This window comes from Rhinatrema bivittatum, chromosome 5 (assembly GCF_901001135.1).
Source record: "Rhinatrema bivittatum chromosome 5, aRhiBiv1.1, whole genome shotgun sequence".
In the NCBI taxonomy this organism is placed as follows: domain Eukaryota; kingdom Metazoa; phylum Chordata; class Amphibia; order Gymnophiona; family Rhinatrematidae; genus Rhinatrema; species Rhinatrema bivittatum.
In genome coordinates this window covers 372488158-372515727 of record NC_042619.1, presented here as the reverse complement: position 1 = coordinate 372515727, position 27570 = coordinate 372488158, and the positions used below count along the sequence as shown (strand labels likewise).

The 27570-nt window shown below is 42.7% G+C and overlaps 1 protein-coding gene across 1 annotated transcript in view; it reads left to right on the top strand.

Annotated features, from left to right (window-relative positions):
* AFF3 (AF4/FMR2 family member 3) overlaps nucleotides 1-27570 on the top strand; it is an 862899-nt gene that overhangs the window by 8155 nt on the left and 827174 nt on the right. Inside the window, exons 3-4 of the mRNA XM_029603314.1 lie at nucleotides 15451-15776; nucleotides 15900-16251. Coding sequence (XP_029459174.1) covers nucleotides 15451-15776; nucleotides 15900-16251 — 678 coding nt within the window. The remainder of the gene's footprint in view (nucleotides 1-15450; nucleotides 15777-15899; nucleotides 16252-27570) is intronic.

Here is a 27570-nt window from a genome sequence, read left to right as displayed (position 1 = left end):
CAGCATCCTATCTCAAAATGCCACCACAACATTTCCCCCCACATTTCTCTACTGGTACAGGCCATAGCTAAAGCAGCTGGCAAGAGACCCTCTCCCCACTCCAGCAAAGGAATCGCAGTAGAAGCTTCTGTGTCATGCTATCTAACCATTACCGGCATGGTTAATAGGGGAGGTGAAAGAAGCTATTTTAGCCAAAAGATCTTCATTCAAAAATTGGAAGAAGGATCAACAGAAGAAAATAGGATAAAGCATAAACATTGGCAAGTTAAATGTAAGACATTGATAAGACAGGCTAAGAGAGAATTTGAAAAGAAGTTGGCCATAGAGACATAAACTCACAGTAAAAACTTCTTTAAATATATCCGAAGCAGAAAGCCTGTGAGGGAGTCAGTTGGACCATTAGATGATCGAGGGGTTAAAGGGACAGTTAGAGAAGATAAGACCATCGTGGAAAGATTAAATTATTTCTTTGCTTCGGTGTTTACTAAAGAGTATGTTGGAGAGATACCCATTCCGGAGAAGGTTTTCATGGGTAATGATTCAGATGGACTGAACCAAATCACGGTGAACCTAGAAGATGTGGTAGGCCTGATTGATAAACTTAAGAGTAGTGAATCACCCGGACCGGATGGTATACACCCCAGGGTTCTGAAGGAACTAAAAAATGAAATTTGAGACCTATTAGTAAAAGTTTGTATCCTATCATTAAAATCATCCATTGTACCTGAAGACTGGAGGACAGCTAATGTAACCCCAATATTTAAAAAGGGCTCCAGGGGCGATCTGGGAAACTACAGACTGGTTAGCCTGACTTCAGTGCCAGGAAAAATAGTGGAAAGTGTTCTAAACATCAAAATCACAGAACATATAGAAAGTCATGTTTTAATGGATCAAAGTCAGCATGGCTTTACCCAAGGCAAGTCTTGCCTCACAAATCTGCTTCACTTTTTTGAAGGAGTTAATAAAGATGTGGATAAAGGTGAACCGGTAGATGTAGTGTACTTGGATTTTCAGAAGGCGTTTGATAAAGTTCCTCATGAGAGGCTTCTAGGAAAAGTAAAAAAGTCATGGGATAGGTGGCAATATCCTTTCGTGGATTACAAACTGGCTAAAAGACAGTGGAAGGGAGTGGGCAGTGGAGTGCCTCAGGGATCTGTATTGGGACCCTTACTTTTCAATATATTTATAAATGATCTAGAAAGAAATACGACGAGTGAGGTAATCAAATTTGCAGATGATACAAAATTGTTCAGATTAGTTAAATCACAAGCAGATTGTGATACATTGCAGGAACACCTTGTCAGACTGGAAAATTGGGCATCGAAGTGGCAGATGAAATTTAATGTGAATAAGTGCAAGGTGATGCATATAGGGAAAAATAACCCATGCTATAGTTACACAATGTTAGATTCCATATTAGGTGCTACCACCCAAGAAAGAGATCTAGGTGTCATAGTGGATAACACATTGAAATTGTCGGTTCAGTGTGCTGTGACAGTCAAAAAAGCAAACAGGATGTTGGGAATTATTAGAAAGGGAATGGTGAATAAAACGGAAAATGTCATAATGCCTCTATATCGCTCCATGGTGAGACCCCACCTTGAATACTGTGTACAATTCTGGTCGCCGCATCTAAAAAAAGATATAATTGTGATGGAGAAGGTACAGAGAAGGGCGACCAAAATGATAAGGGGAATGGAACAGCTCCCCTATGAGTAAAGACTAAAGAGGTTAGGACTTTTCAGCTTGGAGAAGAGACGGTGGAGGGGGGGATATGATAGAGGTGTTAAAAATCATGAGAGGTCTAGAACGGGTAGATGTGAATCGGTTATTTATTCTTTCAGATAATAGAAAAACTAGGGGGCACTCCATGAAGTTAGCATGTGGCACATTTAAAACTAATCGGAGAAAGTTCTTTTTTACTCAATGCACAATTAAACTCTGGAATTTGTTGCTAGAGGACCTGGTTAGTTCAGTTAGTGTAGCTGGGTTTAAAAAAGGATTGGATAAGTTCTTGGAGGAGAAGTCCATTACCTGTTATTAAGTTGACTTAGAAAATAGCCACTGCTCTACTATTACTAGCAACAGTAACATGGACTAGACTTAGTGTTTGGGTACTTGCCAGGTTCTTAATGCCTGGATTGGCCACTGTTGAAAACAGGATGCTGGGCTTGATGGACCCTTGGTCTGACCCAGTATGGCATGTTCTTATGTTTTTATGACATTGCCACAGATCCACTGGCATATTGAGCACACAAAAGACTGTGGTCTGCTCACACCTGACCAAGGTGGCTCAGCATTATCTTTTTTACCTACCAACCGGCTTTCCCATTGAATGTACATTAATGGCAGAAATCATTGTGAGCCCTAATCATTCAAAGCTGCAGTCACAATTGATGGAAATGTTTATTTTTTTTTTAAATCAATCTACCTTTGCTGGGTTTTCCAGAATTTCCTTTCAAGTGGCAAGAGGACTGAAAGCACCTTGGGGGTCTTGTTGCCTCTCTGCTTAGTTACCATGCCCCTGAAACTATACCTTGGGGGTCTTGCTGCCACCCTGCCTAGCTACCATACCTCTAACACTATAACTTAGAGGGCTTGCTGCTTCTCTATGTAGTTGCCATGGCCTTGATGCTAAACCTTGGGAGTTAACTCCACTGTGCTTAGCTTGTATGCCTCTGATGCTATACTTTTGGAGAGCTTTCATGGCCTTCTGTTGTTTGCCACTTGGATTCCAGCCTAGTTCTCCAATACTACTTCTTTCTTGTTATACTGGAGTATTTTGTCTCCAAAATAAAATGTATAAAAGAAAAAACTATATGCATTTATCCTCCTACTCCATCCTTTTTCTGACTCTATGCCTTTCTATCTGTCTGCCACTGTTATTGCCCAGCCTGCTCCTGGCTCTCTCATAGTACATTGGAGAACACCTGTCATTATGGATACTGTTTTGATGCATTGCTGTGTTAGCTTTGTTGTTCTTTTGATGCTGTCATGTTCTAGCCTATTTGTACAAATACCTTTTGTTCTCTTTGCCCCTTTATGATGCTTGGTGGGTTTTACTGCCTCTTTGCTATTTACAATTTTCCACCTAATCTCTATGCCTTGGTGGTTTTGATGCTTATGTGCTATTTGCAATATCCTACACTCTATGCCTTGGGAGTTTTTATACCTCTGTGCTGTTTGCAATACCCTGCAGTTTCTGTACCCACTCTCTATACTTTGTGACTATTGATGTCATTGTGCTCTTCACAATTCCCCATACTTTGTGTTTTGACCATTTTAATGCCATTCAGTTTTTCTGTATCACTCTATACACTACTATCTTGTCTTCTAATTTCCACTCATTTTTAGGTTCAGCAATAGATTACAGTAAATACCACCCTGAGCCTTGCTGTATCTCATCTATCTCAGAGTTTGTATCTGTGCACAAGGAACCAGCACACATGTACTGGCTCCCCATCAATCAGAGAATCTTCTATAAAACCATAACAATAATCCACAAAGTCATCAAAAACTCTTCTCCAATTGAACTCACCATCCCTTTACAACTTCACACCTCTTCCCGTCCAACGAGGCTAGCCCAGAGAGGCACGCTTAAGGCCCATCCGCTCAAAACTTCTCTTAGTAAAAGAGCTCTTTCCACCGCTGGACCTAAACTCTGGAACTCTCTCCCTCCTGACCTGAGATTGGAACAATCGACTCCCACCTTTAAAAGAGACTCAAGACTTGGTTGTTTAATCAAGCATTCTCCTAATCCCAATAACTATTCTGATCTTTTCAATATTCGACCTCAGGCCCAACTCATTCAATTCCGAACATATATTCTCCTAAATTATTTTGTTGTTTAAATTGTACTCTCCTTACTCCGTTGAAGTTATTTATTGTTCTCATTAAGTTATTTTATTTTATTTTTCCAAGTTAAATCTTCCCTGTTCTCTGTAAGACATTATTCTACATTCTGTCAATTTTATTGTTACAATGTAAACCGAATTGATTAGTAACTTTGTTGCTAGAACTTCAGTATATAAAACTGTTAAATAAAATAAATAAATAAATGTGTGAGAATTGCAGGATATAGTATTGTACTGTATAATTGTACTATACAGTGACGACAATAGGAATCGGATGATGAAAACAAGCCCTTTATTAAAATGCCCGACTCTGGCCGAGTTTCGCTCCCTTGCACAGAGCTGTCTCAGGGGCAATTCACTTAACTAGGACTTGACTAGCCGAAAGACGGCTCGTCTGTTTGAATTTGTTATGTACAGAACGCTTTTTGACTCCAATGCTGGTATCACGTAGCAATGCTATGGTGATAAGAGAAAGTCTATTTGTTTGAGTGTGAATTCATCTGCGCTGAAGGTATAATCAATGCGATATCTTCCACATTGACCAAATCAAGTCCTGGTTAAGTGAATTGCCCCTGAGGCAGCTCTGTGCAAGGGAGCGAAACTCGGCCAGAGTCGGGCATTTTAATAAAGGGCTTGTTTTCATCATCCGATTCCTATTGTCGTCACTGTTACACAGCTCACTGGATCGGCTACCGCTTTGTTTTTTGGGTCCGTCCCTAATTGTACTATACTACATAAGCATAACCAGCCAGTAGACAGTGTATGCCACTGTCAAGCATTCTACCTCTGCTAAACAGTTACCACTCTTCTTGCTACATTGTTCTCACCTAATGTTTATGATTTCAGTCACTAGTGCAACTGCTGTTGTTGCCAAATCGTTCTTACTAACTTTGGATGATTCCTTCTCTGCGCTGGCTATCTTTGTAGTTCTTTCCACATTGTCTTATCTTATGGTACTTGCTGATTTTTTATCTTATCCTATCAATCTGATGCTTTGCATATTTGCTGCAGCACTCATGGACCCATTAGGCCCTTCATGTGACTCCTGGATTTTAAAAGATACGCGCATAGCCGTGCGTATCTTTTAAAATCCGGGGTCGGTGCGCGCAAGGCTGCGCAAAATCGTCAGCCTGTGCGCGCTGAGCCACGCAGCCTGCCTCCGTTCCCTCCTAGGCCGCTCCGAAATTGGAGCGGCCTCGGAGGGAACTTTTTTTTGTCCCCCCCCCCCCCCCCACCTTTCCCTCGCTTCCCTTATCTAACCCCCCCCCCCGGCCCTACCTAACCCCCCCCCCCCCACCTTGTTCGATGGAGTTACACCTGCTGCACTCGGCCATGCCCCCGGACCACCCCGGACTGCAGACCGCCCATTTTAGCAAGCCCCGGGACTTACGCGCATCCTGGGGCTTTGCTCGCGCCGGTGACCTATGCAAAATAGGCACGCCGACGCGCGAATGCCCTGCGCGCGTAAATCCAGTAGGATTTACGCGCGCAGTGCTTTTAAAATCTACCCCAATATTTCTAATAACTAAACCGAGCCTGTAATGGGAGCCTCTTGGGTACATGCCACTATAAAAGCTCAAAGATGCTCGGGCTCCAGGAACATATATTTTGTATTTACAGTAAATGCCTCATACAGTGTGATTTATCTTCCATGTAGTTTCCTTGCCTGCTTGTTCTTCCTTGGCTCTGACAAGGCTGTGAGGTCACGTAGGCAAGAGCTGGTTGCTAAGTTACCTGCACCTGTTTATTTACTTAGAACTTGTAGTCCTTTGGGCTATTTCCGCTACGTTTGGTGCCATGTTGACATAGTCTTGATGTGTTGGAGTGCCTTTACCCTTCTGTTGATGTCTACCCACAAATTTCATTAGAAATGATTAGAAAACCTCAGTTTGGGACCCAAAATTAGCTACATTGCTGCTTCCTCCTTTGACATTAATGGGAAATGAACAAACAAATACAATGAATAAACATACAGGGGCAGATTTTCAAAGGGGTATGCACGTAAGATACGCGTGTACCCCCCGAAAACCTGCCCCAAGCTCCCCCTGCGCGTGCCGAACCTATGTTGAATAGGCTCGGCAGCGCGTGCAAGCCCCTGGACGCGCGTAAGTCCCGGGGCTTTCCTGGGGGGGGGGGGGTCGGGGGGCGTGTCGTGGCGGCACGTCATCCGGGGGCAGGGCCACGGGCATGGTCCCAGCCTGGGGGCATTTCAGGGGTGAGGCCAAGGCCTCCAAAACTGCTCCCGGGCTGGGGAATTGCGCGCCGGCGGCCGGCTGACGTGTATGAGGTAGGGGGATTTTAGATAGGGCTGGGGGGGGTGGGTTATGTAGGGGAAGGGAGGGGAAGGTGGGGGGAGGTGGAAGGAAAATTCCCTCCGGGCAGCGCACGCAAGGCTCAGCGCGCGCATGGGAGTAGATTTTATAAATTTATGCAAGCGCGTACTTTTGTTCGCGCACCAGGCGCGCGTATCTTATAAAATCCAGGGTCGGCGCGCGCAAGGGGGTGCACATTTGCGCAACTTGCGCGCGCCGAGCTTGGCGCGTGCTGCCTGTTCGCTCCGAGGCCGCTCCGAAATCGGAGCGGCCTCGGAGGGAACTTTCTTTCCCCCCCCCACACCTTTTCCTCCCTTCCCCTACCTAACCCACCCACCCCGGTCCTATCTAATTGCCCCCCTACCTTTGTTGGCAGATTTACCATGCCCCCAGGCCGGCGCCACAGCCCGGGTCCCGACCCCGGACACGCCCCCTCCCCGCCCCTTTTACGAAGCCCCAGGACTTACACGCGTCCCGGGGCTTTGCGCGCACTGGTGGCCTATGCAAAATAGGCGCACCGGCGCACGAGTGCCCTGCGCGCGTAAATCCGGCCAGATTTACGCGCGCAGGGCTTTTAAAATCCGGCCCAAGGTGCACAAATGTTCACCCCCTTGCACGCGCTGATCCCGGATTTTAAAAGATACGTGCGGCTATGCGCGTATCTATTAAAATCCGGCATACTCTTGTTTGCGTCGGATGCGAGAACAAAAGTACGCGCTCGCGTATTTTTTAAAAATCTGCGCCACATTTTTTTGTTCACCTAAATGAATGATTATGACCTAGGAAAACAAATAAACAAACTAAAACAAAATGTTTGCCTCTGCACTTCCCTACATATTTCAAATAGCCATTCTGGCTCTAGAATTAAAGCCTTGGTATCTTTTATTGGCTAAAAAAAAACCCCTATGAGCTATTGCACAATTTATACAATGTTGGAAAAATTAAATCTCACTTTACCTTTACAGATTAAATATAGTGCCCTTATTTTTTTTTTTTTTTTTTTAATTTTCTTTATTGAATTTTTAAACTTATAACCAGCATTATATTCATGCCATAAATTTCAGATAGTACTTTACAGCTAAAGGAGATACAGATATTCACTAATAAAAGAAAAAATTTTCAAACATCAATTAAATTATATCCATAAGCTTTCTACTCACAAATATGTTAACATGTAAATTTCCTTCTACTATCTGATTTAACTATGCAATTTGGGAGAACAAAATTATAGTAAAACAGAGCAGAATTTACCAAACTTATCTTAACACTTAAACAGAGAGTAGTTGGTTACTTAATTTATACCGGAACTACTCGATGGAACCGGGGGAGATTCACTTTTAGAATCTAAAAAAATTCCTAATTGGTCAGGCTCCGTAAACACATATCTATTATTTTCAAAATTCAAGATACATTTACAGGGAAATTTTATCATGATTTTGGCTCCAATTTGGCGTGCTCTCGGACAAAGCGATAGGAATTTCTTCCTACGGTTTTGTGTAGTTTTTATTATATCTGGAAAAACCCAGATCTTCCCTCCAAGATACAGCTTATTTCTGTTTCTGTAGTAAGCTCTTAATATCATATCTCTGTCCTCTGAGTCAGCAAATTTTGCTAGCAAAATTCCTCTTTCCTCGATTTGTTCTTCCTGAGTTGTTTCTAGGAAGCCCGTCAGATCTACTAATGGCGAGGAAATCTCTGGGCGTCTATCTTGATGATCTAACTCTCCTTTCTCAACACCATTTTCCTTTTTTTTTGAGGTTTTGTCACAAAATAAGCTTTCTGGATCTTCGGTGTCTCTCCGGTAGAGATAGATAATATTTCTTGAAAAAAGTTTTTTAGCTGTTCTTTGGGTGAGATTAACTTGCATTTAGGAAAATTGATTAACCATAGTGCCCTTATTTTAAAATACTTAATGTACTAATAGAGCAGCTACATAAGAAAGAGGGCAAGTTATATGCTGATGCTGAGCATGAATAGCTTGTATGCCTAGTATAAGTGCCTATTGTATGATTTAAAATATTCTTCTGGCAATCTCATTTTTTTTAAATTTGTAAATATTGTGATTTTGTTGTAGGCAGATTTCAACAATTTAGCAAAGAAGAGAATTTTATAAATAAGAAATGAAAAGAACACACCACCTGCAAGCTTGACCTGAATTTTACAAAAATAATTGAGAACAAAAATACAAACAAACAAACAATTACCTCTTTCAGATATAATTCAAACTAATCTATGAAGTTACAGCCAATATTTTTTTAATTTGCAGGAAATATATTTTACTTGCAGTTTGATAAGTTATTTTTATATCCTCTAAGACCCTTTATAACATTTTCAATTTAAGTCCGATTTTTTATTTTGACAAGTGTCTTGAAAAAATGCTACAAAATGTTTTATTTCATACCCTGATTCTTGTGCTGGTTGAGATAATGTTTCTTATAGGAAGATATTTCCTAAGGACTATTATTTTTGCAAATTTATTTATTTATTTATTTATCGAGTTTTATATACCGTCATTCGGTTTCGCCATCATAACGGTTTACAAAAAATACAAAGGGGTAGATTTTAAAAGCCCTGCGCGCGTAAATCCTGCTGGATTTACACACGCAGGGCACTCGCGTGCCGGCGCGCCCATTTTGCATAGGCCACCGGTGTGCGCAAAGCCCCGGGACGTGCGTAAGTCCCGGGGCTTCATAAAAGGGGCGGGAGGTGGCATGTCCGGGGGGGCATGTCGGAAGACCGGGGGTGTGTACAGGGGCTTGCCTGGGGAAAGGGGGCAGTCCGAGGTGGGTCCGGGGGGGTGGCGATGGTTTGGGGGTGGGCCGGGAGGGCGGTCCTGAGTCCCCTGGCACTGCGGCCTGTGCCGGGGGATGGCGAGGCGGCGCACGCAAGTTACGCCTGCTTCGAGCAGGCGTAACTTACACAACAAAGGTGAGGGGGGATTTAGTTAGGGCTGGGGGGTGGGTTAGATAGGGGAAGGGAGGAGAAGGGAGGGGAAGGTGGGGGGACGCGGAAGGAAATTTCCCTCCGAGGCCGCTCCGATTTCGGAGCGGCCTCGGTGTGAATGGTGGAAGGCTGCGCAGCTCGGCGCGTACAGGCTGCCAATTTTGCGCAGCCTTGCATGCGTTGACCCCGGATTTTATAAGATACACGCGGCTACGCGCGTATCTTATAAAATCCGGCGTACTTTTGTTTGCGAACAAAAGTACGCGTGTGCGTACTTTTTTAAGATCTACCCAAAAGGTTATAAGGTTAAGGAGGATAACAAGGGTTTCAAAAAGGTTCAAAAGATTGTTAACATAGGGATATCATAAACAGGTTAGTTGCTGTTCAGGTTTTTTTTTTTCACATTTCTATTCTTTGTTATAATCCATGCTTGTGTTGATTTCATTTTTCTTCAGGTTAGACCGGAGGGTGTTGACATTGTGTTGTTCATTGGGTGAGTTGGTATGCATTGGTGAACATCCATGTTTTTAGATCTTTTTTGAAGGTTTTTAGGTTTTCTTGAGTTCTGAGTTTGGTTGGGAGGGAGTTCCAGAGTTTTGGGCTACCTAGAGAGATTGCTCTCTTTTGGGTTGAGGTGAGTTGATTGGAACGCATAGGTGGTGTCTTTAGAAGTCCTTTATTTGCTGATCTAAGGTTTCTGTTTGGGGTATGTAGTTTTTATGGAGGAACTTAGCCAGTTTTCTTGTTTTTCATATATAATTTTATGTACAATGGATAGTATTTTGTATTCAATCCTGAATTTTATTGGTAGGCAGTATAGTGAGATAAGTGTTGGAGTGATGTGGTCATGTTTTTAGATCCAGTAAGGATTCTTGCAGCTGTGTTTTGTAGGATTTGGAGTGGGCGGATAGTGTTTAGAGGTAAGTTGAAAAGGAGAGAGTTACAGTAATCTAGGTTAGAAAAAATGAGTAATTGAAGGACTGATCTGAAATTGTTGTTGGAAAGGAAAGGTTTTAAATGACGGAATGTTAGTAGTTTATGATATCCGGCTTTGATTTTTGTTGTAATATGGTTTTTGAAAGAAAGTTCTTTGTCAATTATTACTCTAAGATTGTGAATATGATTGACCAGAGATATAAGCATATTTTGGTTCATTAGGTTGAGTGGTGGTAGTTGAGGAGAGTTGTTCTTTCTGTCTAATATGATTATTTCAGTCTTGTCAAAGTTAAGTATGAGTTTTAAATTGGTTAGTATTTCGTTTATTCTGCTTAGGTAAGTGGCTGTTAATTTGTAAGTTTCTTCTAGTGATTTTTGTATTGGGATTAATATTTGAATGTCATCAGCATAGATGAAGTGGGTTAGATTAATATTTGATAGGAAGTGGCATATTGGAAGCAGATAGATGTTGAAGAGCGTCGCTGATAGAGCAGAACCTTGGGGAAACTCCAGTGTTTAGATTAATTTTCTTTGAGAGGGTATCATTGAGCAGCACTTGTGATAGGTAGGAAGAGAACCATTGTAGGGTTGTTTCTTTTGCCCCAATTTCAGATAGATGGTCAATCATGATAGAGTGGTTTACTGTATCAAAGGCTGCTGATAGGTCGAGTAGGACTAGAAGGTAGCTGTGGCCTTTTTTGAATCCTTTGAGTACGAAATCATTCATTGCTAGTAGTAGAGTCTCCACGTTCATTTGCTTTCTGAAGCCAAATTGCGTGGGTAATAGGATGGTGTTTTCTTTCAGGTGGTCACTGAGCCGTGTATGGACGACTTTCTCAATGATTTTGGCAATGAATGGAAGGTTTGATATGGGTTGGTAGTTCAGTGGGTTTTCTCGATCAAGATTATTCTTTTTCATAATGGGTTTGATGATTGCAGATTTTAGGCATTCTGGGTAGTTTCCTTCCATGAGAGAAAGGTTTATGATGTCAGTTATCGTCTTAGTTATTGACGGTTTGAGATTTTTTATCTTTGTAATGGGTATGGCGTCAATAGGGTGTTTGGCTGGGTTCATTTTTTTAATGATCATTTGGACTTCCAAAGAAGATGCTGTCTCAAAGTTGGGCCAGCTTTTTGTTTGAATATTTGGTATTTTCTGGTCTTGTGAGTCATTTTTTTAGGTTGTTCTTTATAAGAATTTTGATTTTTTCATTAAAGAAGTCTGTGAAGTCGTTACTAGTGATCTTTGGTGTTGATTATGGCTGATCATCAAAAGATGATTTGGTTAGGCTTTTTACTATGTTGAAGAGCATCTTTGGGTTTTGTTGGTATTTGTTTATTTTGTTAGTGTAAAAGTCTTTTTTTGTTTTATGGATGAGTTTTTTGTATTCTGCTAGTTGTGCTCTGTAAGCATTGAGTAGTGTGGTTGTTTTGTTGTTTCTCCATGATTTCTCTTTTTTTCTGAGTTTCCATTTGGCTGCTCTGATGTTGTCATTGTACCAAAAGTTCTGATTTTTTGGTTGTTTTATTGTTTTCTTTATCATGGGTTTTATCTTGTCTGATACAGTTCTAGTTATGGTAATCCAGGATGATGTTGCATTTTTTGTGTTTGATAGGTCTATGTTTGTTAGTTCAGTTTGTAAATTTGCTGGAAGAGTTTTGATGCAAAAAGGTGGACGGTATGAGAAGGATTTAGTTGTGCTTTTTCTTGTTGTGAGTTTACAATTTGAATATAAGTTTGCATGGATAATAGAGTGGCCTGACCATGATATTTTCGTTATCTTAGTTTGGTGGTTTGACCATATGTTAGTGTTGATGAAGACTAGGTCTAGTGTGTGACCTGCTTTATGCGTTGGGCCATTGATGATTTGACTGTGTCCCATTGATGATTAGGGATGTGAATCATTTTTTGACGTTTTAAAACAATCGTCAGATATATTTTAAATCATCAAAAATCATTAGAGCCGCGATACAATAGCAATTCCCCCGATTTATCGTCAAAAAATCGTAAATTGGGGAGGGCGGGAAAACCAGCACACCAAAACAACCCTAAAACCCACCCGACCCTTTAAAACAAATCCCCCACCCTCCCGAAGCCCCCCAAAATGTTTTAAATGACCTGGGGTCCGGGTCGGGGGGGTCCTGGCACGATCTCCCACTCTCGGGCCACGGCTGCGTTAATAGAAATGGTGCCGGTGGCCCTTTGTCCTTACCATATGACAGGGCAAAGGTAGCGCCGGTGCCATTTTGGTTCCTGTCACCCGACATCACAAGTGCAGCAGATCACTCCTGGACCCCCGCTGGACCCCCAGGGACTTTTGGCCAGCTTGGGGGGGCCTCCTGACCCCCACAAGACTTGCCAAAAGTCCAGCAGGGGTCCAGGAGCGACCTCCTGCACGCGGGCCGTATTGCCAATATTCAAAATGGCGCTGGCGCTACTTTTGCCCTCACTATGTCGACATAGTGAGGGCAAAAGTAGCGCCAGTTTGCCCTCACTATGTCGACATAGTGAGGGCAAAAGTAGTGCCGGCAGGAGGCCCCCCCAAGCTGGCCAAAAGTCCCTGGGGGTCCAGTGGGGGTCCGTGAGCGATCCCCTGCACTTGTGACGTCGGGTGACAGGAACCAAAATGGCGCCGGCGCTACCTTTGCCCAGTCATATGGTAAGGGCAAAGGGCCACCGGCGCCATTTCTATTAACGCAGCCGTGGCCTGAGAGCGGGAGATCGCGCCGGGAACCCCCCCCCCCACTGGACCCCAGGTAATTTAAAACATTTTGGGGGGCTTCGGGAAGGTGGGGGAGGGTTTTAGGGTTGTTTTGGTGTGCCGGTTTTCCCGCCCTCCCCCGATTTTCGATTTTTTATGATTTTTTACCAAAAAAAAACCATGACGATCAGATTTCCCTCCCCCCCAGCCAAAATCGATCGTTAAGACGATCGATCACACGATTCACATCCCTATTGATGATAGTGCATCAATGATTGAGGTGCAGGCGGGAGAGTAGGGGAGAGTGTCTATGTGTAGGTTGAAGTCACCTAGAATAATTATGGGTTTGTTGATTGATATTCTGGTCATGAAAAATTCAATAAGTGGTGAGCAGTTCTGATTGAGAGTATTAGGGGGGCAGTAAACCAGACAAATTTGTAGATGTGGAGAATCAAATAGTGCAATTTCCAGTGGGGAGCAATTGCTTGTTGGGATTAATTTCATCTGTAGGTTTTTTTTTATGATTAGCATAAGGCCTCCACCTTTCTTTTTAGGCCTGGGTATTGAAAAAGTTCTGTAGATAGAGTTATTGATTTGGTTGATAAGTACGGTGTCTGTGTTTTTTTTCCCATGTTTCTGTGATTGCTGTGAAATCTGGATTTTCATCTTGGAGAAGGTCGTTGACGACTGGTATTTTTTAAATTATTGATTGAGCATTAAATAGTAGGAAAGAAAGTGTTAAGTAGCTGCTGAGAGATTTGTTGTTGTTGTGCGTAATGGTTGAGTGTTGATATTTGTGTTTTATTTTTGTTTTCGTTCCTCTGTCGTTTCAATTGTTGTCTACGTTTGGGTCATTTCTGTTGATCTTGCAGTCTTTGGGGGGTTGATGGTTTGCCATTATTTGGTCGTTCGGGAGTTATCAAGAGATTGTGTACTGCTAGCACTGCAGTTTGCATGAAGAGGTGCACAAAGGGGAGTGCCCCTTTGTCGCGCCCCTTTGGTGCGTGACGCCTGGTGGTATCGCTCTTTTTAGCGCTCCGGCGCTGTTGTTATTGACGTTGGGTGGGTGGGTGGGCGGGGCCCCCACTCGAGGTGTTCTTTTCTTTTCATTTTTGGCTCCTCCTTTCTCAAATGTCCTGCGGCGATGCAGGGCGCCTGATGTTGGGTGGGTTTTCTTTTTTGTGCGACGCCTGGTAGTGTCACTCTTTTTAGCGCTCCGGCGCTGTTGTTGTTGATGTCGAGTGGGTGGGCGGGCCTCCCACTCACGGTGTTCTTTTCTTTTAATTTTTGGCTTCTGCTTTCTCAAATGTCCTGTGGCGCTGCAGGGCGCCTGATGTTGGGTGGGTTTTCTTTTTTGTGCGACGCCTGGTGGTGTCGCTCTTTTTAGCGCTCCGGCGTTGTTGTTGTTGTTGATGTCGGGTGGGTGGGCGGGGCTACCGATTGCGGACCTCCTGCTCACGGTGTTCTTTTTTTAAATTTTTGGCTCCTGCTTTCTCAAATGTCCTGCGGCGCTGCAGGGTGCCTGATGTTGGGTGGGTTTTCTTTTTTGTGCGATGCCTGGTGGTGTCGCTCTTTTTAGCGCTCTGGTGCTCTTGTTGTTGACATTGGGTGGGTGGGCAGGGCTCCCGATCGCGGGCCTCCCGCTCATGGGGGTAGATTTTTAAAAAAAGCGCGATCGCGTACTTTTGTTTGCGCAGCAGGCGCAAACAAAAGTACACTGGATTTTATAAGATACGCGCATAGCCACGCGTATCCTCTAAAATCCTGGATCGACGCGCACAAGGCTGCAGATTTTTGGCAGCCGGCGCGCACCAAGCCGCGCAGCCTGCCTCCGTTCCCTCCGAGGCCGCTCCGAAATCGGAGCGGCCTCGGAGGGAACTCTCTTTCGCCCTCCCCTCACCATCCCCTCCCTTCCGCTACCTAACCCACCCCCCCGGCCCTATCTAAACCCCCCCCCCTACCTTTATCCATGGATTTACACCTCCCGGAGTGAGACGTAAATCCACGCGCGCCAGCAGGCTGCTGGCGCGCCGAGACCCGACCCGGGGGAGGTTCCGGAGGGCGCGGCCATGCCCCCGGAATGCCCTGCCCGAAACCACGCCCCCGGGCCCGCCCCCGAAACGCTGCGTCCCGCCCCAAAATGCCGCGTCATTCGGCCCCGCCCCCGCCACACCACGCCCCCTTCCAAAAACCCCGGGACCTAAGCGCATCCCAGGGTTCTGCGCACGCCGGCGGCCTATGGAAAATAGGTGCGCCGGCGCGCAAGGCCCTGCTGACGTAAATCCGGGCGGATTTACGCGAGCAGGGCTTTTAAAATCCGCCCGATGGTGTATGCCTATACATACCATGTTCACTTCTAAATGAATCCCATTATGCTTTACATTCTTAGTACTCTTGACGTATCTCTGAGGTGGATGCAACATAAGCCATTTTCAGTAGCTGATCACTGCATCACCGCTTCAGAGGTATGGAATATGGAATAAAAGCAGTCTTACTGTTCCTGATTAGAAAATGCAATGCAATGAGAAATTTGTATGTCTATGACAATGAGATAGAATGGTGTTAGGGGAAAGTGATTTTGCCAATGTTCAAGTTGGATTAGCCACCAAATTAGATATATGATTCAGGAGTCTCCCTCTTTCACCATACTCTCTCTGTACTGTTTTCAATTCTCTATTACAGAATGTTATCTTTGTTTTACAGACTAGCAAAGAGGATGAGCTATCAAGTCGCATCCAGAACACATTAGGCAACTATGATGAAATGAAAGATCTGTTGACTGATCAGTCAAATCAGAGTCATCTTGTTGGAATTCCCAAAACTGGAGTACTACAAACACCTGTAGAGAAAACAAATGAGCATATTACTGCTGATTCAAGAATACAGGCTCATTTCTCCATGTGCAGCACTTCATCCTCTACACCAGCATCTCTGTCAGGGCTACAGTGCAAGAAAGCAACAATGGCCTGGCAGAAACTCGAGCATGTTGCAGCAGATGGCCAACCAAGGACAAGCAAGCATGGATACAGGTGGCTTGATTCACACAACAATGATTTCAAACCTGGGAACCAAACCCCCAGCAGTGTAAAACCTAAAATTTATACACAAAGCCAGACCTTATCATCCTCTTTATCCGGTTCTACACAAAAAAGTTCAGGATGTTGCACCATTGGAGAGAATGTCAGTAGACAGCGCCAATGTAAGAAACTGAACTACAGTAGTGAAGTTGGCATTCAGGCTCAAGATAGGCCAGCCATGCCAATTAAACATAACAGTGGACACTGTGTTCAAAACTTCCCATCGTCACTTACATCAAAGCCAAATATAGTTCAGCAAAAACCAACAGCTTATGTACGACCCATGGATGGTCAGGATCAGGTGCCTGATGAGTCTCCAAAGTTAAAGCTATCAACCGAGACTAACTTACACTGTACTACACATAGAGGAGTGCCAAACGATAAATCAAACTCAGCTGGGATGAATTCTTTTAGTTCCAAACAAGAGGTATGTGTTTTTCTAATAAATGTTGTCATTGAGTAAATTGATGTTGTAGTTTTTACAATGCAAGAAACCTATGATGTCTTCTTCTTTCTTTTTCTCTTTCTCATTCTTCCTTTTGCTTCCCACTCTAAGTCTAATAGACAAGTTGCTTATTTAATATTAATGAAGCAGAAGGAATAAAAAATTGAAAATGTGATTATTGGCTATAACATTTCTAAAAGGAATCTTATGACAAAACAATTAAAGCCAATAAGTTTCCTTTTATTTCTTGAAATTGACAGGCACAACATATGATTTGAGATATCTTACTTATTAGAAATGAAAGTAACCGAATGCAAATCTATAAGACCATACTGTATCATTGTCTGTTTTAACAAAGATCCAGTTTTAGAATCTTAAAATCTTATGATCCTAACATCCTAATAGTTTTAGACAAAGGGCTTGATAATCTACTCTACTTAGCTGGTTAAGTTCAGGCTTAGGAAGTTAATTATTAAGCTGTGATAAGGGTATAACGTGTAAAATACTGTTTATCATGCAATATACCTATATTGTGGTGATATTGCATGGTTTTTAGCCCTAAAATCAATTCCTATTCAAATTAGCTGATTTGCATGCATTTGAATGTACAAAATTTACAAATGCATGCAAAGCAGCTATTGAATAGGTAATTATATGCTAATAAAATAATGCGTCTTACCAGAGCCCTGTTATTTCCCCAAAAATTAACCAAAATTCAGGAGTTGTAGATATTTTGTTGGTGGGAGCATCAGGAAAGTAATGTGCACAGGCACAAAAGATTAAAAAAGTAAGTCAATGGCGCATGGCAATGCCTTGCCCCTTCCCAAACATATCCCTTTTGTATAAAATGCCTCTGACCAACTAGATCCCAGGGATGATGTCTTTTGGGGAGGGGGATAGGGGGTTATTTTATAGAAAAGGGAGAGGTTTGGGAAAAGGGCCAGGGGCATTGCTGCATGCTGTTGATTTTTGGGCATTGCCACTTTGATAGGTATGGAGGCAAGTAGGTAGGGGTCTCAGTAGACCCCCGAGGGTATTTTTACAATTTTTGGAGGGGGGATTTTTAGTTCTCAGGTCCCTTTAAATCAATTGTAGCCCCTCGGGTCTTTATAGCATTATTTTTTATCGCAGAATTTTTCCACGATAAAAAATGTCTTGATACTACCGCAATATTTTCTTGGGGAGGGGTGAAATATTGTGGGAATGCCCCCATGTTATTTAACCCCTCCTGTGATAAAATATCACCGCTTACTAAATGATCCCCTTAGTTGGCTAAGTGGAACCATTTGAATATGTGGGGGCAGTCAGCAGCTGCCACTTAGCCAGTTAACTTTTTATCTGGATGAGGTGGGGGTATTCCTAGGCAGTGGGTAGATCCACTTATCCAGCTAACTTATAGGGTTATTCATTAAAGTGTGTTAGGGCCCAAATGTGCATTAAAAGGGGTCTAATGCACGTTGCGTGCGTGATAAAGAGCACAATGCAAGCTAGCATGCACATTTGAAATTTTGTATGCATGTAGGAGGAGTTAATGCAAATTAAGGTGTCCTCTCCATTCCGTGATAGCGTAACACACACTACACCTTTTTTTTTTTTTTTTTGCTATACAAGGGGGAAAAAGGTTTTATCGCGTGCCCGCAGCTGTTATCGTGGCTATTATTGCACACAGTAAAAAGAGGTCTTCTATCAGATATCTGTGCCATTGGCCGACCCCTGTCACATGGTAGGAGCACTGGATGGCCCACACCATTTTTAAAGATGGCGCCGGCCGTCCATTACTCCTACCATGTGACAGGGCCTGGCCAATGGCACGGATACCCTGTCACATGGTAAGGGCAAAGGGCCATCGGCGCCATTTTTATTAGTGGCAGCCAATGGCCCCGAGAGCGGGAGATCGCTCCCGGGACTTCTACTGGACCACCAGGTACTTGTAAAAAGTTTTGGGGGGGTTTAGGAGGGTGGGGAAAGCTAAGGGAACAGTTTTAAAGGGTTGGGTGGGTTTTTTTATTTATCGGCTCGGACGCAGCCGATAAACAAAACCGCGATCGGGCTGCACAAAAAAAAATTAATGATGTGAATCGGAACAGGAATCGGAACCGATTCCTGTTCCGATTCACATCTCTAATAACCATAAGCACAGGCAAGGGAAGTTCTAACCCCTCCTAGGTAAGTCCCTACACCGGAGCTCGAGCCACTGGCCCCACAGGTGCTGCTGTGGGGTCCACAACAGCACCTGGCATGCAGATGGGCACAGCAGAGGAAATGCAGGGAGCATATCTTTCCTCCACAAGACTCATTGCAGAGCTTGCCAGAGGAGTATGTGGTTGGCAGGTATCGCCTCAGCTCTTGGGCTATCCTGGAATTATATGAAGAAATTCAAGGGGATCTGGATCCCGTCACAGAAAGGTCCCCCCCAAGACTTGCCAAAAGTCCCTGGTGGTCCATCGGCGGTCCTGGAGTGATCTCCTGCACTCAGGCCGTCGACTGCCATTTTGAATACCGGCAGCTGACGGCCTGAGTGCAGGAGATCACTCCCGGACCCCCGCTGGACCACCAGGGAGTTTTGGCAAGTCTTGGGGGGGCTCAGGAGAGTGGGGGTTTTGTTGAAATTCGCTCCTTTAGATGGCCGAATAATTCGGTGAAGATTTCTTGTATTTGTGGGAATCGCGATACGTTTCGCTTCCCCATGAATACAACTAATATGTCCCTATATGTTGCGGATTGCCAATATGTTGCAAATGAATGCACACCCCTAATCACGGCTATTATCATACGCTTCATCAGGGCGGATTCTGTAAAGTAATACAATTCACACAACATTTTGTAATATCCATTTTTTGCATCAATATATGATGAAGCGTTATACAAAACGTTAACGTTGGCGGGGATCAGCAGCACAGACTTGTGAAAAAAAGAAAAATCTGCAACAAGTTTAAGATAAGTGCTTTCTTTCATGATGTCGGAAAGTTTCAGATATAACACATAAATATATTATCTGAAACGAATATTGTTAACATGCCCTATTTCGAAGCGATGAGTTACAAATCAGACAGGCTGCTACAAAGAACATAAGTTGCTGCGATATCAATGCTGTAATACAATGCTATTAAGACTTGGCTGAATTGTAGCATTTAAAGTGAGAATCAAAATTGCTGCGATACTAACATAGCAGCAAATGTTTCTTTTCAGACGGAATTCTTCTGCAGCAAAGATACATGACATTTATTTTCAACTGAAATGGGAAACAACCATGTTTTTATAAAAAAAGAGAAATGAGACAATAAAGACCAGTGATTGAACTTACTGGCTTCCAAAACTTGTGGTCACTTAGATCTTGTTGCCAGTTCTGAGGTCTTTGTCTCGTCAATTAAATAATATTGTTGAAACGATTTAATAAAGAATAATTTTTAAGAGCAAATTACTGATATTGAGGTAACTTATGACTGGTTCATACAGTTAGTCATTTGTGTTTACCATAATTGGATACTAGCTGGTCCCTTTTCATTGAACACTATGTTTTAAAGCTGACATGAAGATTATCCATATTAAATTAACGTTTTGTACCTACTGCTTTGATTTTTAATTGATTTCTTAGTAGGGTAGAATTTTTACTTGGACTTTTTACTATGACAAGATATTTTCAACAATGCTACGTGATGATCACTTGGTATGAATTATTGACCTTTCTATTAGATATGTCTCACATGAGATTACACATGAGATGATCTGCAATAGTTTGAACTGCTTTTATGTGCATCTAAAAATGAAACAAAAATGCCTTGAATACTGGACATTGACCTTATGATTATTTATGACAAGTGATGGTGTGAAAACAGGGAGTGGCTCTTTTGACGGTCTTGAGAAATGTAGGCTTATTAATCTGATGAATACTTTAGTAATTATTTAGAGGGAATAATATATTTTTTATGGTAGCTCCTTCTCCTTTTCTTGACAGTATTTCACTTGTAGATTCACATGGATTATATCTCTCATTTATCTGCAAAGGTTTGAAAGAAAGAGTAGAGATTTTTTGGTTTTTGCATCCCATTTATTCTTTCAACAGTGGTTTCAGCTGCTGATAGAAAATAGCATGTTAGCAGTATCATATTTTATAGAGGAAAGTAAACATTTGTGTGTGCTAGGTACCAAGCATATGCTCGCAGCTAAAACATTTATGGTACATGAAAAGACTGACATTATCCATGCCAACATATACATACCATATAGACGGTACCTCAGTTAAGTTAAAAAAAAAACAATTTGGATTAGTGATTGCATCGATATCTGAATTGATGGCCAAATGCACCATAATTACAGAGCATTTATCACACTGTGTCATTCTTATATGCAATACAGAAACATTTTCATTGCAAATGTTATTAGGGATATGTATTTGTTGCCTAATGAAAAGAAAAATGCAATAAAAATCCTTGTTTCATTTCATTAGAAATCCTGCCAAAATTCAGGGATTTTTTTTTTTAATTTCGAAAAAACAAATAGAGAAAAGAAGGACCCTTCGTCCCACTAAAAATTTCCAGCACTGCAGACTTAACAAAAATTGAAACTATCCAAGCCTTCCTCTATCCCCTCACTCTCCCCAGAATCCCCTAACCCCATCCATGGTGACTCCAAAAGTAGAATGAGGTAGGAGTGATCCCTAGATGATCTTGCCCTGCCAGGTTCCATCTTCAAAATATCTCCTGTTGGCCTTGAGGCCAGCCCCATTTTTTGGAATAAATGTACCACATATGGCCAACAACAAAATGGCACCAGCCCCAGAGCCACCTGGCACCATTTTGAAGATGGGACCCAACGGGGCCTTTATTAATTAATTAATTAATTAATTTATGTATTTACATTTATGAATTGCTTCCCCAGACCACCAAACGTGATGTACCAAATATCATAAAAATCTAAAGTCGGTATAAACATCACATATAAACAAATTCAAAATGCAAACATTTAACCTACAGCATAAGCAACAAATCACCCTCCCCCCTAAAATATCTTTAAAATAAAGAACACTCTAAAAACCTAAAACCCACCAACCTTCCTATGAGTTACTGGGGATTGCTCCTGCCCTATTTTGCTTTGGTAACTCCATAGATGGGAAAGAGAACTACAAGGAAGGTGAAGGGATGGGGGAGGGGGAGGGATAGGGGAATGCCTAGTGGTGGGTCAGTTTTTTAAAATCTGTGGTACTAGGGGACTTACTGCAATGGGAGGGCCCTTCATTTCCTTTTGTTTTTATTCATTGTTTTCACTTTGATGTTCATTGTGTTTTATTAAATGAATCAAAACAAACATCAACAAAATGAGAAATTAAAAATGAAATGAAACAAATGCTATTTTACATATTGATCCCTAAACAATATGTCCTATTTAAATTGAAAATGCTTTCATCCATCTCTTGCCTTCTGCTGCAATTCTGCATATTATAATGGCTGGTTGTTCTGTCATTAGTGGTGGAGAAAGGCTTTTTATCAAAACAAAAGCCACCATAATTCATCTTTGAGGTGTACTGGTACCCTGGAGTGGAATGCTGTCTCTTAAAAAGGCAGTAGTATCAGCTGGACACTAACATCAAAAGAAATAATTTAAATGGTAGATTCCTGGAAAAATAATAGTGCCAGTAATACCTCTGGAACTTAATGACCCACCAATTAATATTTTTATGCTACAAATCTGTATTTTTTATTTTTATTGTGGTACATACATTCAGATCCAGATGTATTAAATGTTTTCTTTTCCATTTTGTGTCTTTGGAACATGTTTTAGTACATTTGGCCTTTAATTTGGTTTTAGATAGAAAAACTGTGTTTTCAGTACAAAAAACTGTAATGTTGGATGATGATACCTGTTTCAAATTAGTTGATGTGGCAAGAATCAGGTTTAATTTTAAATTTCGAATTAAATCTAAAGACCCATATAAAAAAGAAAGTTAATGAAGGCTTCAGTAAATTGAGGATGCTTAAACATTTGAAACCGTTTCTTTCCAGAGACAATTTTAGATATGTATTGCAGGTGATCCTATTTACAGGCACTGATTACTGCAATTCTACTATGTTGGGACTACCTAAATCATCAATTCACCCATTACAGATATTAAAGAACGCTGCGGCATGGGTGTTGACAAACACTAAACTAAGAGAACATATCTCTCCTGTCCTACAAAGGTTACATTGGTTACCAATTGAATTTAGAATAAAACATAAAATGCTGTGCATTATCCATAAAATGTTATATGGAGAAAGGACTGATTGGCTAAATTCAATTATAAGACTACATGTCCCTCAGCGTGAATTAAGATCTGCGAATAAAGGGCTGCTTACCGTTCCTACAGTAAAATCTGCACATCTTAGTGAGGTTAGAGACCGTGCAATTTATATCGCTGGTCCAAAATTATGGAACACCTTACCACCAGATCTGAGACTACAGTCAAATTTGAAAATCTTTAAAAAGGAACTAAAAACCTGGTGCTTCTGGCAAGCTTTTTCATGAGAAATGCAGAGGATGCGGCATGATTCCTGGACAGACAGTTAATAATTTGGATCTTACTCTTTCTATAGTTTTTATTTTTTCTTTTATAATTTTTAATGATGTGTTTTTAGTTATTTTTACATTGTTTTATTTATATTGATTGATTAATGTAAGTTTTATTCTACACTGTGAAATTTAATTTATTGTTTTTTAACATGTTTTTAAACTGTAGAGATAGAAACATAGTTCTCGCCACAACAGTATAGAAAAGCTATATAAATAAATAAATAAATTTCTATAAAACAATAAAACATAATTATTTTTAAAATATTATTTTAAAAATCTGCTTGAGATGACGTGGCATGTATATTCATGAGGTTAATAGATACCAAAATTCAACAATCTACTTCTCTATAATAATATCCAAATTTACAGATTCTATTTGCTAAGTGCTTTAATGCCATAATGTGCACTAAGACGGTAACTTTGATACTGGCATGCAGGCACTCATTTATGCTCGTATGCTGGTGTTATGGTTTAGCGGTGTTTGGGTGGATTCCTGGGTACTGTGGCAGTTGACCACACCCACAGGGAGGAGCCCTGCGGGGAGCCACAGTACTGGGCTAGACTCGGGATGCACAAACACAGAGTTAGATCTTTTATTATACAGCTTGTAGTATACCACCAGAGGTGGCAGTAGGTAGGTGATCCAGAGGTAGCAGTCCAGGGACCCTCGGCAGAGGGGATCCATCTCATCAAGTTGGTATAGGGAGATTCCGGTGTAGGTTTCCCAGCACGGCAAGCTGTGGGTGAGATAGACTGAGAATGAGATTACTCACTAGATGGTAGCTGTAAGGTTGGCGATTACACCAGACTGAAGTAGATGGTAACAGGCACTGATGCAGGGAGAGCAGGCCCTCGAAGAGCGAGTACCTGATCCCGGTAAGGCATCTGAAAGGAAAGCAGAGGGCCCCCGAGGAGCGGGGACCCAGGTTAGAGAATACCCGAAGGGCAAGGTAGAGCTTCCAGCGGCAGCAGGAAGCGGCAGAGTAGCGTAGACTGGACGAATCCAATCCTTGCTAACTCAACAAGCTAGCAAACAAGCATAGGCTAAATACCTGGATGACGTGATGTCACTTGAGGGGAACGCCCCCGAGGTTCGCGCCATAGCTGGAATAAAGCCGTGGGTAGTGTGCGCACACGCACCCTAGGAGGCCCTTCGGAGGAACATGGCGGGAGGCAATGCCATAGATGTTCCGGGGACGCCGGAGAGGATGGCTTGCAGATGCGGCGGTAGCCATTTTCCCAAGGTAAGCAGGAGGAGCCGAGAACAAGGTGAGGCATACGGGGCGAAGCTGTCTGAGACCGACGGACGCAACAGCTGGCTCACGCCAAAGGAGGTGGCTATTTTATAATATACATGTGTATATTATGCGCCGTATGTGCATAATTTTATAGGGTGTGTGTAAATGCTGCCTCTACCATGTAACCAGAGTGGAGGTGTAGCCTAGTGGTTAGAGCAGTGGGCTACAACTGCGGGAAACCAGGGTTCAAGTCCCATTGTCACTCCTTGGGCAAGTTGCTATACCCTCCATTGCCTCAGGTACAAACTTACAGAGTAATTTTCCAAGGTGTGATAGTCCATTATTACAGTAGTAAAATAAGGGGTGGGGTTTAGGGAAATGGGGTGGTGCTGCTGGTGATAATGTTTTGGGCAGTAGCACGAGAAATAGTACCATCTTTTAGCATGGTGCTATGGGGGCGATAGTGTGCTGCACAGCCGCACTGTGGCAGGCGAAACTGCACTACCATAATGCAGCTGGCTGCACATACCAGGAGATACACGTGTATGCGGGCACCTTTTAAAATCCATGTGGTGCGCACCAGTCTGACTTCTGTGTGTATCTTCTAGCTTTGGTGCATTCTGGGCTTTTAAAATTCACCCCAAATGCCTACTCTGGAATCTAGCATGCGTTAAAGTACTGCTAACATTTGTTAATGATAATGCACATGCATGCACTACTGTTAACATAAAAATGTGGGAAAATGATATGTGCCACAAGCAAATGCATGCAAATCAGCTCATTAATATTAAAATTGATTAATGCTAATTGCAGCTAGCCATGCAAATTGCTTTAAACCAAAAAACTTCACTACATCTCCAGAGGTATAGGCTAAAGTGCCTGCAAAGGTCCTAGCCTAAACCTAGACTCCTCCCAATCTCCATAAATGGCCGACCATGTCCCAGAGTAACCCTCCCCAGGAAGAGTACACTCCTTCTGCATAAGCACATTCTCTTTCTCCCCCTGGCAGGAGAACAACTACCCAGCAGGAGACCGTTCCACTAGAGGTATTAAGGTGTTCTGACACCAAATGTCCCCCTCCTTTTCTCCCTCCTCAGAGCTTCAAAGATGGCTCCAAGCTACCATACCCCCTCATGTTTACCTCATCTAAGGTGATGAAAGGGACAGATGGGGGAGGAGCAAGAGAAATTCTCACATGTGTCTGGCCCACATGCCAAGACAACAAATGATGCCAGCTGACCTGCTGCTGTCCTCTATCCTACACTTGAAACGCATTGGGTCAGATGGCATCATTTGGTGCCTCAGAGTGCGCAGAGCAGGAGTAAGCTGGATTTACTCCTGTCTCCCACCTGTCCCTTTCCCCATATCAGATGTAGTACACTGGGGAAGAAGGGGGTCCAGGTGAGGGGATTCTGGTAGATGGAGCCTCTTTCAAAGCTCTTGGAGGAGTAGAGAGGATAACATTAGGGCCCAGAACCCCTTGACACATCTGGATGAGGCCTCAGTAGGAGAAGGAGGTACTGTCAAGGGGGTGTTCATGTACGGGAGGATGCTCTTGTTGGAGAGATTACTTTAAGCCTCCAACATCCCTTTAAACACATGGGGGAATGGTAAGAGGCAATTTCAGAGTCAGACCACTGAAGGCTCTTTAAATATTGAAGGGGGAATTGGATTTGTATTGCTATGATTAATGGTTCAGATGCATTAGTGGTGGCAGGAAGGCAGATTTCTTTACCACCACAGGTAACAACAGTGCACTACCAACTGCAACAAAACTGCTTTAATAAGGTATTCATTCATCAAATACTCAATGCTCTTTAATAAATATCACATTGAATGCCATGCAGTAATGCACATTAAAATCACATGTTATTAATGCACTTTAGTAAAAATGCATCTAAAATGTCATGTTCCTATGGTGAGTGCACCTTGGATACACAGGTGGAGAAAAACAGACTCAATTCTCCATAGATGCTATATATACAGTATCTTCTCGAGAAATCATAAATGATCAGTTTTTTAACATATAGGTGCAACCACCTGCACAAAATTATTGTTGAGCTTTATAGCCCCAGCAAAGCAAAGTACCTTTATGGAGGCACTTCCTGTAATTAAGCAATGAGGAAACACAGTAATGACAGCAGAAAAGGACGCTAAATTCCATCTAATCTGCCCAGCAAGCTTCTTATGGTAGTAATATCTGCTGTACAGGTGACCTCCATGCTTCTCTTAAGGACAGTATAGTAACTGCCATTCTGAGCAGTTATCCCCCAAGCCTTATAACCCATAAAAAATTTCTGCTAACAACTTTTTTAACGGGTGACGAGTCTTCTTGAAAATTCAGACAGTGCTGCTTGACATGCTGTGCTTATGTACTCGCCCGTAGAAGCATTTCTATGCTTTAATCCTTTATGACTGCATATCAGTATCCCAGCTCAGGGCCCATGTTGGTTGTCATTTGAATCTATTTCCCCTTCTCCCATCATCAAAGTGGAAAGCAATGTTGCAATTGAGTAAAAAGCATCAAGGATTGTGGGATAAGGGTAGCAATTCCATGCCTTCTGTTAAGGGTAGTAACCACCGTTCCATGCAAGTTAACCCCATGTTTATCAGTGCCCCAGATCATACATGTCGGGGCCCTTGTTGGTTCCTGTCTGAATCTAGTTCCTCTTTCCTCCTGCCGTTGAAACGGAGAGAAATATTGCAGTTGCATCAAAAGCATCAAGACTTATTGGTTAAGGGTAGTAATCTTCATGCCTTCTGTACGGGTAGTAACTGCCTCACAAGCAAGTTACTCCCATGCTCCCTTTTCTTCAGTTATGTCCTCTAGCCTTTAGGGATCCTCAGTGTTTATCCCATGCCCCTTTGAATTCTTTGACTGTTTTCATCTTTACCACCTCTTCCGGAAGGGCATTCCAGGCATCCACCACCCTCTCCGTGAGCAAATATTTCCTGACATTTGTTCTGAGTCATCCTCACTGGGGTTTCATTCTGTGACTCCTAGTTCTAGGGATGTGAATCGTTTTTGAACGATTAAAATTATCTTCAGATAATTTTAAAATCGTCCAAAATCGTTAGAGTGCACGATACAATATAAATGCCCCCGATTTATCGTCAGGGGCATTTGTATTGTCTCGTTAAATAGGGCGCGAGAAAACTGGCACACCAAAAAAACCCTAAAACCCACCACGAACCTTTAAAACAAATCCCCCACCCGCCCGAACCCCTCCAAAATGTTTTAAATTACCTGGGGTCCCGTGGGGGGGCCCCGACGCGATCTCCAGCTCTCTGGCCATGGCTGCGTTGAGAAATGGCGCCGGTGGCCCTTTGCCCTTATCATGTGACAGGGCAAAGGTAGCACCGGCGCCATTTTGGTTCCTGGCTCCCGACGTCACACGTGCAGGAGATCGCCCCCGGACCCCCGCTGGACCCCCAGGGACTTTTGGTCAGCTTGGGGGGGCCTCCTGACCCCCACAAGACTTGCCAAAAGTCCAGCGGGGTTCCAGGAGCGACCTCC